The sequence below is a fragment of the Solanum verrucosum genome, unplaced genomic scaffold (assembly GCF_900185275.1).
Source record: "Solanum verrucosum unplaced genomic scaffold, falcon-dt-bn FXZP01000009.1, whole genome shotgun sequence".
Lineage (NCBI taxonomy): Eukaryota > Viridiplantae > Streptophyta > Magnoliopsida > Solanales > Solanaceae > Solanum > Solanum verrucosum.
In genome coordinates this window covers 671,037-687,142 of record NW_026020231.1, presented here as the reverse complement: position 1 = coordinate 687,142, position 16,106 = coordinate 671,037, and the positions used below count along the sequence as shown (strand labels likewise).

Sequence of the window (16,106 nt, the reverse complement as noted above, 5' to 3'; positions counted from 1 at the left end):
AATTATTCGGAGTCATGAGATTTTTAGGTTTTACTCTTTGCAGATTCTAAGCTAACCTCATCAGTTATTCATTTCAACTTTTGTAATCCAATATTCATCCACCAAAAAAAAATAAAAATGTCCGGAGTAAGCATCAAACAGATACTATGTATATTCATTTATGGTGTGTTTGTAGTCTCTTCTTTGGCAGAGATAGGGTTTTCAATTTGGTTACATTTCAGCGACAGTGCTACTCTTTGCCAGAAAGTGTGGCAGAAACCTTTGCTGATACTGGGATTGTTTATGCTGGTTGTTTCAGGTTTGATATTAGTTGATTCGTTCTGCCGATCAGGCACATTTATCAGTAGGATATGTTCGATTTCGTTGTACTTGATCATTTTGGGACAGTTCTGTTTGTCGTTGTTCGTAGTTTTGGTCACTAATAGAAATGTGAGTAGGATTTTATTTGGGAGAGATGGAAATTACTCGCATTACTTGTTGAACAAGTATGTATTGAATACCGAGAATTGGGAGCCGATTAAGAGATGTTTAGTTGATTGCAAATTTTGTGAACCTCCAACTGAAACAGATTCTTACTACAAATACATCTTCCCTGTTACTCAGGTTCTTAATTACTTCTCTTTCTCCTTTTTTTCAATGAATCTACGAGATATGCCTTTCAATTTAATATTAATCTTTAACACAGTGGAAACAAACCATACTAATTATATCATAAGCATGTCCCAGATCTTATAGAAACATAAAAAGTACTCCCTTCGTCCAATCATAGTTGTCCAATGTATCATACCACTTACGATAGTCCGAGATATATTTATCATTTTTCCCTTTTTATTATATTCAAAGGGTGATATAATAAAATTACCCTCTATTTATAGTTTTTTAAGAAGTGTGCAAAGTCAATAGTGAACAAATATTGTTGGACGGAGGGAGTAACAGAAATCGACGGACTAGATTATATTAGTTTATATTAACTTACATATTTGTTTTCGTGCATGCGCGCAGTCGAGCTGTTGCCAGCCTCCTACTTATTGCGGCTTGGAGTTTCACAATGCTACCTACTGGACCATGCCCAAAGCAGGGCCGGCGGTAGCAGGCAATGACTGCAAGATTTGGAGCAATGTACAGTCCGAGCTCTGCTTCAATTGTCAATCATGTAGAACACCATTCCTTGATGAACTCCATTTTGAATGGAAGTTATGTTCCATTGCCTGCTTTGTATTCTCGCTTGTCTTTTACTTTGTTTGCAGTGTTCAGTGGTGTATTCGCAGGGGAAAGAAATCAAAAGGATGCCAAAAACGCAAAGTATCTGCATGAGCCATATTGGTTCGTCCCATTTCCAATTTCCTAATGTTTAGTATTTGTTTGACCGAAGCTTCGTTTGGATGGTATAAAACATTGATATATTGTACGTATTTCATTATTTACTATTATTGAATCTGTTTTTTCTTACTTATATACGGCTTTATATATACACATTCTTGAATTTTGATCAGTTGGGCTTCCGCTTGTTTATCTCTAATATGGACTAACAAAGACAAGTTATCTTACCGCTAGTATTGGACATCCTAATGTAAGCACCTAACAATTCAAGTATTGAGTTATTACTCTATTCATAGTTTTTTTCTAATTCAAAGTACTAAACCTGGATAGGTAAAAGTACATTAATGAAGCATAATAAGTAATGTCGTCTTCTTTACGTGTGCTGAAATCTCGTTCAACTACTCAAATGAGTTCATCCTCTCTGGAAAATGAGAAGGCAAAATGTTTCATCAAGTGAATCACACAAGTTTGTTGCACTTCCATAATGCGTAACGTTGATTGGACCAGTTTTGAGGGCAGCAATTTGTTTACTGGAAATTTCAGTGAGTTTGCTGAATTCAATAATCTTGTTGCATTTAACATAAGCAACAAGTCCTTTACGGGCGGCCTTGAAGGTTGCAGCTTCTCCAACAATTCATAATTTCATGTAACATTGTTTCGTCTAAATTTAATACAAAAAAAAAAGAAAAGCAAATGAGAATAAAATTTAAATAGCGACCTCAAAAAGGCAATGCAGTGCAAATTCCACTGATTAAATTATATCAACCTCTTGTTAAAATATTTCATTTAGACAATCAAACTAAGTTTTATTTCAATTATTCTAATTAGACACGTTTGGTTCAAAATTTGAAATTTTTGTGTGTGTTCTGATTCGTCATTTTGATACTTAAATTAACCACACAAAATATGTCATTTCTTTTAATTTTATTCATCGCCTCAATAAGCTGTAAAACCCTAGCTAGATATTCTCTACTTGAGGTTGATGCAGTCGAGTTGTTGCAACTTACTTATTTGTTATACAACTTAGATATTTGTTTTCGTGCATGCAGTCGAGTTGTTGCAAGCCTCCCATTTATTGTGGCTTGGAGTTTCACAATGCTACCTACTGGACCATGCCCAAAACAGGGCCGGCGGTAGCAGACAATGACTGCAAGATTTGGAGCAATGTACAGAGAGAGCTCTGCTTCAATTGTCAATCATGTACGACGGCATTCGTTGACCTCATCCAGGAAGATTGGAAGATGTATTCCCTCATCTACTTTGTACTCTTACTTGTTTTCGAATTTGCTTGTTGTGTTAACAGGAAGAACAAATCAAATGGATACCGAAGACATAAAGTAAACCCTGCATGAGCCATATTGGTTCGTTCCATTTCGCATATTTTCCTAATGATTAATATTTGTTTGTCTCAAGATTGGTTTGGATGGTTGGTATAAAACATTGATATTGTACTCATTGTTTACTATTACCGAGTCTGTTTATTCTTATTTATATATGGCATTATTAATTTTAAGTAATAAGTAATGTGATCTTCTTTACGTGTGCTGAAATCTGGTTCAACCAGTGGCGGAGCCACCCTATCTTTAGGGGGGTCATCCGACCCCCCTTCGGCGGAAAATTATATTATTTTTACTTGGTTAAAATAATTTTTTATGTATATATAGTAGATGTCGAACCCCTTAGGCTACTTCGTGTGTCTATTTCTTCAAATTTTGAACCCCCTAATTAAAAATTCTGGCTCCGCCACTGGGTTCAACTACTCAAATGAGTTCATCCTCTCTGGGTAAATGAGACGGCAAAATGTTTCATCAAGTGAATCCCGCAAATTTGTTGCAGATGCATAGTGTGTCACTTTAACTGGACCAGTTTTGAAGGCACTTATTGATGGATTAGAGTCCATCCACTACATCTCTCAATATATTTCCAGCAATTTGATTACTAGAAGTTTCAGTGTGTTTGGTGAATTCAACGACCTTGTTGCATTTGACATAAGCAACAATGTTCCTTTACTGGCATCTTTAAGGATGAAATTTGCAGCTTCTCCGACAATTCATATATAGCCTTAACAATATGCCTTTAATGGCGTATGAAATTTGCAGTTAACAATTCATTTAGCCTTCCGTGTTTTTTTTATATATATAAACGAGAACAAAATTTAAATAGTGACCTCAAGAAAGCCAGTGCGAATTCCACTGATTAAGTTATAACAACAATTACAAAAAAGTTAGTAATAGCAAATTCAGTTTGCCTTTTCGTTTAAAACACAATCTAACAATAAAGTTTGAAAGTATGTATTTGTGTATGGGAACTTGATTTTTTAGTGCCAAAAATCCAAGGCTGGAGATCATTTTTTCTTTTCGCAAAAAAAAAAAGTATTTAAAGAGGACTACGAAAATTCGTAAATTTTAAATTGATGATTTTAATTTATTTTGTAATTTATATTTTTTACATAACAAATTTGATTGAGTGATTATATAAGAGAGAGTCTCTAAGTTGAGTGATTTTGTTGAAAACTTGAAATGAAACAAGGAGTTAAATCACTTTACTAAATAATTCTTTGTATTTGACTAATCCTTTGAGATATTTACTCTAATTTATTTTATTAAACACCAATTTAAAACGGATCAAATAAATTTTATATAATGGATTATTAATTAGTATTGATTATTGGATCTAAAAAATACATGTATAAAGTTGTCATTTCCGTAACTAACTAAAAGGGTTAAATACTTAACTAACTAATGCATACTAACTGGATGGCTACAATATCACGGAAACAATTGTTCACTTTCATAAGATTTAGGGTTTTTACTTGCAGATTTTAGGAATCAGATTCACGGTATTTTTTTCAGCTTTTTTTTAATCTGTTCACGGTAATAGAAAATGTCAGGAGTAAGATGCAAATTCATACTTATATTCCTTTCTGTGGCACTCATAGGGATTTCAATTTGGTTACATTTCAGCGACAGCGCGACTCTTTGCGACAAAGTGTTGGTGAAGCCTTTGCTGATAGTGGGAGTGTCTGCACTGTTTTATTGGGTTATTAGATTGGTTGAATCCTTGTGCCGAGCCAAATTTATCGTGTGTATATGTACGATCTCGTTGTTGTTGTTCAGTTTGGGACTCATCTGTTTTACAGTGTTCTCAATTTTGGTGACTAATAGAAAAGTGAGTAGGGCTTTATTTGGGAGAGATGGAGATTACTCACATTACTTGTTGGAGAAGTATGTGATGAATGCAGAGCAGATTAAGAGCTGTTTGCTTTATTCCGAAACTTGTCAACATCTACCTACTGGCAAAGGGGCTGATTTTTACAAATACAGCCTCTCTCATACTCAGGTTCTTAATTATAGATCTAGACTACGTAATGAATATGCCATAATTACTATATGCTTCTGAGTTTAAGTTAAAAATTATATCAACATATTTATCACATGTTAAAGTTTATGGGTATTATAAAAACTGCTGAACATGCCTTTTAACTTGGTCTCAACTGCATATTTATCATTTATGCTACACATATTCTAATACACATGATATCAAATAAGACACATGCGTCTACTTGTTCAATTTTTATATAAATTTAAGTGCCTAGGGCATAAATGCCAACCTCGGTGGATAGATACCTTTGCAGTATTATATATGTCAGTGTATACAACTTAAATCTTTTGTTTTGTTGCATGCAGTCGAGTTGTTGCATGCAGTCGAGTTGTTGCAAGCCACCCACTAACTGCGGTTTGGAGTTTCACAATGCTACTTACTGGACCATGCCTAAAGCAGGGCTGGCAGTAGTAAACAGTGACTGCAAGATTTGGAACAATGTACAGACTGAGCTTTGCTTCAAATGTCAATCATGCAAGACAATATTCTATGACTTCATCCAGAAACGTTGGAAGATCTTGTCCCTCTTAAACTTTGTCATACTCCTCTGTTGCTGTGTTTTGTGCTATGTTCTGTACTTGATCAACAACAGGTCAAAGGGACACCCAAGGCACAAAGTATTCCCTGCAGTTTGAGGTCTATTGGTTCGTTCCATTTCCATCTTCCTAATGATTAATATTTGCTTGTCTCGAGATTGGTTTGGATGGCTGGTGTAAAACATTGATATTGTATTCATTGTTTACTATTACCGAGTCTGTTTATTCTTACCTATATATGGCATTATTAATTTTAAAACATATACACATTCTTGAATCTTGAAGGCACTTATATGATCTTTGCTGTGTTCAGTGCTATTATCTGATCTGGTTCATCAACTGGTCAAAGGGACACCCATGGCAACGAGTATACCGTGCCTGAATTCTATGGGTTCGTTACATTTCCATTTTCGTAATGATTAAAACTTGTTTGACTGAAGCTTGGTTTGGATGGAATGAAACATTGATATTTTTTTTATTGTTACTATTATTAGTAGCGACGGATTCAAGATTTTCATTAAGGAGGTTTGAAAAATAAAAATTCAAAAAAATGTGTCATCACCATTTGAAGTCATAATTGAATATATATTAACTTACCTACTCAGAGGCACTATATTATTCCCAGGTTCCAACCAACTGTATCGAATTTTTGTTTAATACATGTAGTTCTAAGTTTCATATAATTTTAGGTAAAACTATATAATTTTAGGTATGTTCACAAAATAGTATTGACTTAAATTTTTCTTTTGTTTAAATCTGTATAGATTCACAACCAACCCCCGCCTTGCACCCGTATAACCTAAAACCAGCCCGCCCCGCTCCACGTCACTTTGTTTTGTTTAAATCCGCATAGATTCGCAATTTGCCTCACCTTGCATTAATTTAGAAAAATATATTTCAACCCGCCTCGCATTTGCATAACCTAAAACCCGCTCCGCATAGCTTAAAATTCGCCCCGCCCCGCCTCGTTTCCATCCTTATGTGCAGTGCAGGAGACGTGTAGGGTTCTGATTCAGGGTGATCAGTTACTTTTTTCAACTTCTGGTATCCGTTCACCGGAGAAAAGAAAATGGCACGAGTAAGCCCCAATTGCATATTTGGATGTGCGTGTCTAGTGGTTTCTCTGGCATTCATAGGGTTCTCAGTTTGGTTACATTTCAGCGACATCCCTACTCTCTGTGTCAAAGTGTTGGAGAAGCCTTCGTTGATACTGGGATTGATTGTACTGATTTCTTTGGGTTTTGGATTGATTGTGGCCTTCTATCCAGTCAAATTTATCTTCTGGATATCTAAGATCTTGTACTGTTTGAACCTTTTGGGACTCCTCTATTTTGCGGTGTTCTCAATTTTGGTCACCAATAGAAATGTGAGCAGGGCTTTATTTGGGAGAGATGGAAATTACTCGGATTACTTGTTGGAGAAGTATGTGATGAATGCAGAGCAGATTAAGAGTTGTTTGGTTGATTTCCAAGTTTGTCCGAATATACCTACGGGCAAAGGGGCTGAATTTTACAAATATAGCCTCTCTCCTGCTCAGGTTCTTAAATAGAAAATTTATATGTCATATGCTTCTTAAGTTTAAGTTAATTCAAAGTATTAAATCTTTTCTTTATTGGTTGCAGTTGAGTTGTTGCATTTTACCTGCTCAGTGCACCTTGGTGCTTCAAAATGATACTTACTGGATTATGCCCAAAGCAGGGCCAGCAGTAGCAAATAATGACGGCAAGAACTGGAGTACCGTAGAGAGCGAGCTTTGCTTCAACTGTCAATCATGCAAGACAGCATCCTATAATATCATCAAGAAACATTGGAAGATCACATCATTCATCACTCTTTTCATAGTCTTTGTTTGTTGTGTTGACTTCTGTGCTCTCAAAATCAAGAACAGATCAAAGGGACCCCAAAGGAACAAAGTATACCCTGTTTGAGCCCTATTGGTTCGTTATATTTCCATTTCCATAATGGTCAATATGAAGCTTGGTTTGGATAGTATAAAACATTGTATTGACATTGACATTGACATTGACGGAAGGAGGTTTAAAAAATAAAAAATATTATCAAATTTCGAACTCCAAAACAATTTATTCAACTTCTAATTTTGTGTTTAGGTCTATGATTTTTTTGTCAAGGGGGTTTACGTGAATACTCTCCGCTCCCTGATTGTCGAGTTTGTTTATTCTGTTGGGTTAAAGTAAGGTGTGAATTGAGAAATGAGAATTGGGAAATGTGAGGGAACTAAGTAAAGTCTCTCATTGGTAGAAGAGAGGAAAAATTGTCCTTATATTAGGAAACAATTTCGCTAACTCTCAAAGATTAAGTAGAGGGTGCCCCTCACACCTTAACTAATTTGACACCATGCTTGTTCCTCTACTGAAATCCTTAGTTTATCCGCAAACCCTGAAGCTTCCTAATGTGATCGGGAGTTTGACACATTTAGAGCAGCTAGCTAGCTGCACATTCTAATAGATTTCTGGACCATTGCGGTCTACAACTTCATGCACATCTTTCTGAGCTTAGGATGCTTGATGTTACTATCAGGACAAGGTTTTGCTGGAACTTATATTTACTTGAGTAACGTACACCTGCCATCAAACTTGAATCCATTGAATATAGTGTTATGGCTTAATTGAATCATTTTTTATTTATTTTTTTAATGACAAGGGAAACCCGCAGCCGCTACCCTTTGGATGTGCACAGGGTAAAATCCTCGCTCCTATGCAATAGCTCGCAAACCACATAGGAGAGGTAATCCGCACTAGGCAAGCCCGGCGCGACGAGCTCGACCCAGAAGGCAAACCCCTTGCTTTCGCCGGCAAGGGATTTCAAACTTGAGACCTCCAACATGGAGGTCTCAAGCCCAAACCACTGGGCCACCCCGAAGGGTCATCGTTTTTCATCATTTCATAATGTTACAGAGACTTATAACATTATTATAAAGAAAAAGTCATGAACTAATAGTAAACACCAACAAAATTCAACTATTTTAATTTCTTACCAAGAGCTGATCTAGCCTCGAGCAAATTAAACATGGAACACGCAATTAGCTATATATACTGAAGAAACTTTAAAAAAACAAGCAATAGTAAACAAAGTGTAAATTTTATAAAATAAATCATTACAACACAACATGGAAAAAGTTTCAAGGAAATTGCTCTTCTTATTAGTCACTTCCTGACTGGTAGAAATTAAGTTTCATTTGACAAAGATTGCCGATCATTTTGTACATTTTGGCGTGATGACTCTCGTGTTTGTGTTGATGTTTTTTGTCAAAGATCCTGATGATGACATGGAAAAGAAATAATCAAAAGTTGTAACTTTAAAGTAATTTTTCTTTATTTTTGTTATTTGTTGCCTATATTTTTCTGAAAATACATTTGCTATAGAGAAGGAACCAAATAAGTGTGTTTTTTACGGAATTTTAAAAGTTTTACCAAATAAGAGAACAGTCTAATCCCAACTTCTCCCTATATTTTAGGGCTTATCATCTTTAACTGAGTCAACAACTGCTCTTTAATGGCTAAAATATAGAGACTACTACTTAATTAGTTTGTTGTGATTTTGCAGTTTGTGTTTGAAATTTTATAAAGTTAATTTTTCAATTTTCAAAATCTATGCATACAAAAACACAAAGAAAGATGGTACGAGTAAGCAATTTCATAATTACATTTCTTAATTGTGTGACTCTATTGGTTTCTCTGGTAGCCATAGGGTTTTCAATCTGGCTCAATTTCAACCACAGCGCTACACTTTGCCAGAAAGTGTTGCAGAAGCCTTTACTGATACTGGGAGTATGTCTCCTGGTTGTTTCGATTTTGGGATTGGTTGGATCCTTGTGCCGAGTCTCGTTTGTCCTCTGGATATATTTGTTTTTGTTGTTTTTGCTCATTGTGGGGTTGCTCTGTTTCACGTTGTTCGCAATTTTGGTAACGAATAAAAATGTGAGCAAAGCTTTATCTGGGAGAGGTTATAAGGAAATCAAATCTGGAGATTACACCAACTGGTTGCAGAAGTATGTGGTAAATGAAGAGAATTGGGAGGAGATTAAGAGTTGTTTGGTTGATACCAAATTTTGTCAGAGTATACCTACGGGCAAAGGGGCTGATTTTATAAATACAGACTATCTCATATTCAGGTTCTTATCTTTTGTCTTTACCCATTATCTCATTTCTCAGTGAATTCGTATGGAAGTGTGTAGTGAGAATTTAGAGTTTATGAGTTTTGAATTTGCCAAAAAAATCATAGTCATGGATTCAGAATTTATAATGGATTTCCTAATACAAATGCATGATCTAAACAGAAGTTATTGGGTTTGTCCAAACCCTAAGTTATACTCTCCCGTCACCCCGACTATAGTATTTCTGAAATTAAGTTCATTGCATTGATGATGCAACAAATATCTATACAATCAGGTAACTTGAATTCAGTCACACCTATAAGTCCGCTACTTCAAAGACATTGCCTCGCTTAGATCGTGAGGATGATAAGCATTTGATGGTGTTTTATGTTTCGGTAAAAGAAGATTTCTAAAGCAAAAAAGAATATCTTCATTCTGATTGTGACTTGAATGTTTCATTCTGATGACTTGGAAGTTTATCACATGTTGAAATTTATTAATGTAGTATAAATAATAATTACTTCACTATGTTAATGTTTATAACTTGAATCTTTGTTTTGGTGAGTGCAGTCGAGTTGTTGCAAGCCACCCACTTACTGCGGCCTGGAGTTCCACAATGCTACTTACTGGACCATGCCTAAAGCAGGGCCAGCGGTAGCAGATAATGACTGCAAGATTTGGAGCAATGTACAGAGCGAGCTCTGCTTCAACTGCCAATCATGTAAGACATCATTCCTTGACCACATCAAGAGAGATTGGAAGACATGTTCCCTCGTCAACCTTGGCCTCTTACTTCTCGTCCTCTTTGTTTATGGTGTTGGCTGCTGCGCATTCAGGAACACCAAATCTAAAGGGAAATAATAGGCAAAAAATATTCCCCGCATGAACCATGTTGGTTTTTTACATTTCCATTTTCCTAGTGAATGTTTGTTTGACTGAAACAAGACACTGATGTTGTAATTATTGTTTATTACCGACTTCGCTTTTCCATCTAATGTTTAGCTATTTGTATGTTTATTTCTAATTTATATGGCATTATTAGTTCTAGACATTCATTCTTGAGTATTGATCAGTTGTGCTTCACTCTTTTTCTCCACCTAATATGGACTAGCAAGAGAAGATGTCTTACCGCTGGAGATTGCCCACAATTCGAGTATTGTGTTATTACTGTTCACATTTTTTTCTGATTCAAAGCACTAAACTGGATATGTAAAATTGACAATGCTGGAAAAAAGAACCTGAACAAGTAGTAGGGTGAGGTTGTGCTAAAAAAATTATTTAGTCAAGTAACACCTGCCATCAAACTTAATTTTGTTACCTCTTCCTATCATAATAAAGTGCCCCAACCTTATTCTAGTGGTCAAAAGCCAGAAGACGCACATCATCACATTTATGAAGCAAAATTAGTACCATCTTCTCTACATATCCTGAAATCAGCCTCCACAACTCAAAAGAGTTCATATCTGGTAAATGTTTCAAGTGAACCACGCAAGTTTGCCGTACATGCTACATTGAAATTTCAGGTGAATGTGATCAGATTGGGCCTTTGATGTCATTTTAATCACTTTATATCCTCCGTTCCTCTTGATATAACAATAAGTTAGCTCTAAAAAAAGAACAGAAAAATGCCAGGAATAGAAGATGAAGGAACCAATAAGAAGATCAGTTGTAGCAAACAGAACAGTTTTTCCCACTAAAATTTCACTTTATCCTGGCAAAAGGAGAACCAATGAGCCCAGATACATGTATCTTCAACGTACATCATTTGAAAATCAAGAGTAAATGGAAGATAAACATTGATCGTAACTCCTACTAGTTTGGTAACAATTTCTAATCGCCATATAGCTAGCTCGAAGGTACAAAGTATTGGAGGAACGCCTTGAATTAAGCAAGATGCAATATGCCAAAACTGCTGCAGTAAAACAGGTTCTCTAGAGTCTCATTTGAGAAAAGTACAGGACAGAAACAAGGAAACATATATGAATAGAGACGTTAAGAGTTCAAGACTCCATGTTGGTTGCAGCAGAAATGAAGGAATCATGGGAACCAACAGTGAACCACAAAACCAACCAGCCACAAGGCCTCCAAACCTGATACGTAAAAGGTGCACACTTATTAATAGTATAAGAAGTCAATGATGAAAGTGAAATATCAGAAAATGACTGGAATTTAGAAACTAGCATCTTTTTTACCATCCAAAATTGAGACAATCCATCAACTTACCCTATAAGAGCAGCTCTACCTAAGCTCTTTGTCTTGTCATTAAGGAAGTATACACAAGCTCCAAATGATATTGCTACCTGCATAAAAAAGAGGTATTTGTAAATAAAGCTGGAATTAATTTATTTAAAATCTTGAAAAGCTTGTCAGCGCCAGTTATTTCAAGGCGTAGAAATTATCAGAAAACATGATCCAGAATGAAAGCAGCCAAACCACTATACCATCCACAGCTGCTCAATACAAGCCTTGCGTTATTAAATGCAGGTCAAACTCTGAAACTGTCTGCATATTCAACTAAAACATCGGAGAATAACTGCAATTTACATCACTTTTAGTCTTCCGACCTTTTATACTATTATGGAGTTAAACCTGAAAAATCGAATAGTCGCTGATGAGTATAGGCAGTTAGACCCTCGAGAGATACTGAGAAAGCCATTCCCCAGAAATACATGATGCTGATAGTTCACGACCCTTCTTATGGTAAAAGCCGGAGCCAGAATGGAAGGATTGCTGAGAGATGTTCCAGAGTACATGATTATTTAAAAGGTTCTCAAGTTTCCGATGGTCGAGTTTGGGAACTATAACTGTCAAGAAAAGGAATCTTGGTCCTAATTGAATCACCAGCTCTACTGGTAGGTTAGTAAAAAGAAGACTACAACCCATATACTTAACTGATGGAAGAATCTAGCACCTCCTAGCACACCTAGTGTTAGACATAGCATAGAGTAACTTAATAAGGGTGGCCCAACACCTGGGTCTGACTTTGACAAGAAAATGGACACTAGGCCCAAGTTAACCCAAAAACCAGCTCAATTAGTGAGAATTGTCCAGAACTCTATAACAAGGCTACAACTCATACACTTAACTGATGTGGAAACAAACAATACTATAAAGAGGTCAATACTCATTTATTTAAACCAGAGCCCCCCTCCGTCCTTTCTTCTCTCTAAAAACGGCAAAATACAAATGACAATGTTCAACAAGGATATCTTGGTGCAATGAGATTCCCAGGCAGCAAGGGACATCCAGCTGAATATGATCAAGAAATAAGTATTTTGCAATTTTTTTGATGAAGAAGATTTAAGTTCTTTGCTCTTTACAGACTAATCAGTAGTTCTTTATTTACAGAAGAATATTGACTTTTGAATTCTGTTCACATACTGCGTTGGGTATCCTTATCTTTCTCTTTCCTTTTTTAATCAATTATGTCTCCTTATGTTATCAAATTTATCTACTTTTTGGTTTGATAGGTAAGGGGGCTTGCAATACATGTACAGTCCATAATCGCAGTAGAGAAACTATCAATAACATAAAGAGTTAAATTTATGCTTTACAAAGTAGGTAAAAGCCAAACTGTTTTTTATGACGGTGCTGTCCGAGCAAGTTTGCGTGCACCTAGACTATTCCACGGGAACCCGCGCTACCTACCACTAGCATAGAACATGATAACTCTGCCAACAAGAGTTAGACAGGGAAGAAATCACCCAGATCTTACTTTTTATGACAATGGTGTCAGAAGTTGTACAGATCTTTACCAACTATTAGACTTATGTCAGAATAAATTTGCACTGATTAAGAAAGATATTCACTGCAAGGTACAGTGTGGTCGTAAGAACATGCCCTCCCATCACCTGGATATTGGCAAATCAAATGAGATTTGAAGACTTATCACGGATAAAAATTGAGACGGAACAAACCTGGAATGCAGGGCCAGCTTCAGCAGAGTTCATCACACTCCAGCATGCCATGAATCCAAAGAGGAATAATCTCCTCAAGATAATTACAGGTGGTGGAAGTTCCACAAAGCTGAGGAGGTTCTGAACCCATGGAGGAGATTCCTCGACTTGCTTTTTTAGCCTTGTTTTCAAGTTAATCTTTGTCTTCTTTCTATTTATGAAGCTTTTCATTAGTATCTTCTCAAAAGCAGCTTCAATTGATTCTGCACTTCTCTCATGATTGGCATACTGGTTTAACAAAAAGTTGCGCGAACTCCAAACTTCTTCTTCGGAGGCATCACGGCTTATTCCAAGACGTTTGTAAGGGTCCCAAACATTCAATCGAGAAAACTTCGGAACGTTACCTTCAGAAATCAGATCGTGAACATCAAACTAGATGTTTCATGCTAGAATGTTAATCAAACAACTCGTAAAGAACCAGAGAACAAACTTACACATGTAACTTAACCAATGCCAAACGAGAAGTTACTTTAACTACAATTTTCCCTCTGTTACCACTCATTGGTAACATAAAGAAGTTACCTAAGTTAAAAAAAGCTGACGGTCTTTCTCATTAATTTGGCAAAGGGTGAAAGATTAAAGCTTCAGAAGATATATGTGCACCAGAATTCTTGTTTAAATCCTTCTATCATTTTCAAGGTTGTTTTTAATAGAAAAAATTAGAGATTTTCCATCTCTACAATTCTTTTGATATAAAGTTCCCCTACTAAATACTTAATTCCGAATCAGCATCTTGAGCAACCAAGACTCAATACCCTTTTAACATTGTAACACAAATTTCAAAACTAACCCAAAATCTTACCGGCCAAGGAGTTATTAATCTAAAACTATCATAAATCATCAATTAAAGTTGTATGTTATATCTGCTTGCAGTTCCCTTTTCATAGTAGCATCAATACATAGAGTTTTCAATTTGATAGGTGTTAATTAGTATTAGAAAACCCACCTCCATAAGCCGTATCCGTTGCACATTTTGTACCCTTTGAAAACAAACGAGAGGGCTCCGACCTCTTCGAATTTCCTCTACTCGAACTGCACAAAGGTTTAACAAATAGTAGGAACTTTAACATACCAACAACAAATTAATAGATCCCAAATGCTCAATACGACTTATAATACACAAGATAACCCGCATACAATTTCTCTAAGCAGATACTAAGACAACTTACAGTTTTTGGCCGAGGAAAGCAGAGGAAAGGGAAGGTTTCAATATGAGAGTTGCCGCCATGAAATTCGTTCTCTCCAATAGAGAAAAAAACCCTAGATTTTGAACTGATTTCTTATTGTGGAGAAAAAATTTCCATAGAGGCCGTGCCGGCCGAGAGGGTTTACTCCGGTTAGGTGGAATTTGAAAGCCGTGGAAGAAGGAAGGAACTTCTTGCTAAGCTTTTCGATTATGTATATGGTGAAAAATAGAAAGAGGTATTAGGGAGCTAGGTGCGCATTGTACACCCCCATTCTACAAGTAATTTAATTCACTTCTGGTCCTCAAATTGTATATTAATTCCAGTTCACTCCCATTGTATTGTATTCCATTCTTGGTCCTCAAATTTGCTTACTTCCATTATAATCTATGTGACATAGGATTTTTACTTGATATTAAGTTTTGAAAAATGAAAAAATAACTTTGATAATTTGTGATTTTATTAAATATAATATTTGTATGACCAATAATACTATGCGAAATAGATCATGTATACCCTTCGTTATATTTTGGGATAAAAAATGTCTTCGTCGTTATCCCAAGAGACCACAAATACCTTCAAGAGTTAACACTCCAAATTTTTAGTGACGTGGCAATTCAAATAGGACTAATCCCTCCACCTAAGCATTGCCAACTAGGGTTCACTACAAAAGAACTAAACCTTTAGCGGCGACACAAGTCGCCACAAAATCCCAGAATATCGTCTAAAGGTTTTAACTGATTTTTAACATTAAATTCTAATTTTGTGTTTTTTTTCTTCATTGTTTTTTAAAAATTACAAATGATATCGATCAAGGAAGAGTTTGAAGACACTATATGTTTTGTTTTTATGTCATATGTAAATGCATAAAATGTACAATGATGCATTATGTAGTAGGAGATTTGAATCGATAAGTAATTTTGATGATTTTCGTAATAATATTGGATGTTTTTAATATTGATAGTGCGTGTTATTTATTTTAGAAATTAGGTTGCAACCGAAAATTAATTATCATATTTTTTTGTTGAAAAAATATGTTATACTAGGGAATAGTTGTTGCAGCCTTAGTCGCCACTAAAAATCACTCATAACTTTTAGTGCCAATATTTTGGGATTTTGTGGCGACTTTTATCGCCACTAAAGGTTTAGTTCTTTTGTAGTGAATCCAAATTGGCAACGTTTAGATGGAGGGATTAGTCCCATGTGGCTTGCCACATCAATAAAAATTTGGGTAGTTAACTCTTCAAGGTGTTTGTGGTCTCTTGGGATAACGGCGAGGGTATTTTTGATCCCAAAACGTAATGGAGGGTATAAGTGATCTATTTCGCATAGTTCAAGGGTATATTTGACCCTTTTCCCCATTCAATATAAATTCGGTTCAATGTTAGAAAAATTCGATTATTTTGTGCAATTAGTCTAGTGAAAGGATAGTCAAATTGCGCTTAAACAACCAGATTAACCACAAAATTATTATTGGATAATTGTTTATATGCTTCATTATTATCATAGCATTAGTTCTAATCATACTATATACTAGAAGTTGCGGCTGCAGCTGAAACTTATTGAAAGACCGAACAGAATGAAAAGTTTGTACAACAACAAATGTAAATAAACT

At 35.7% G+C, this 16,106-nt stretch overlaps 4 protein-coding genes and 1 pseudogene across 4 annotated transcripts; 4 read left to right on the top strand and 1 right to left on the bottom strand.

Moving 5' to 3' along the window:
- The first annotated feature begins 117 nt into the window (after nucleotides 1-117).
- On the top strand, nucleotides 118-2,672 carry LOC125832193 (tetraspanin-12-like). Its single transcript, XM_049511339.1, has 3 exons — nucleotides 118-603; nucleotides 1,003-1,302; nucleotides 2,370-2,672. Exons 1-3 carry the CDS (start codon nucleotides 118-120, stop codon nucleotides 2,670-2,672), a joined length of 1,089 nt encoding a protein of 362 aa, XP_049367296.1.
- A 1,531-nt stretch (nucleotides 2,673-4,203) lies between these two features.
- LOC125832192 (tetraspanin-7-like) lies at nucleotides 4,204-5,336 on the top strand. Its single transcript, XM_049511338.1, has 2 exons — nucleotides 4,204-4,659; nucleotides 5,025-5,336. Exons 1-2 carry the CDS (start codon nucleotides 4,204-4,206, stop codon nucleotides 5,334-5,336), a joined length of 768 nt encoding a protein of 255 aa, XP_049367295.1.
- Nucleotides 5,337-6,306: 970 nt separating this feature from the next.
- Nucleotides 6,307-7,165, top strand: LOC125832191 (tetraspanin-12-like). The gene is made up of 2 exons (XM_049511337.1): nucleotides 6,307-6,774; nucleotides 6,860-7,165. The coding sequence occupies exons 1-2, from the start codon at nucleotides 6,307-6,309 to the stop codon at nucleotides 7,163-7,165; spliced, it is 774 nt and encodes a 257-aa protein (XP_049367294.1).
- A 1,505-nt stretch (nucleotides 7,166-8,670) lies between these two features.
- On the top strand, nucleotides 8,671-10,395 carry LOC125832324 (tetraspanin-8-like; annotated as a pseudogene).
- A 622-nt stretch (nucleotides 10,396-11,017) lies between these two features.
- On the bottom strand, nucleotides 11,018-14,751 carry LOC125832417 (protein CHAPERONE-LIKE PROTEIN OF POR1, chloroplastic). Its single transcript, XM_049511565.1, has 5 exons — nucleotides 14,477-14,751; nucleotides 14,254-14,339; nucleotides 13,269-13,651; nucleotides 11,575-11,651; nucleotides 11,018-11,441 (listed from the first exon to the last, which is right to left on the bottom strand). The coding sequence occupies exons 1-5, from the start codon at nucleotides 14,533-14,535 to the stop codon at nucleotides 11,291-11,293; spliced, it is 756 nt and encodes a 251-aa protein (XP_049367522.1). The 5' UTR covers nucleotides 14,536-14,751; the 3' UTR covers nucleotides 11,018-11,290.
- Nucleotides 14,752-16,106: the final 1,355 nt, after the last annotated feature.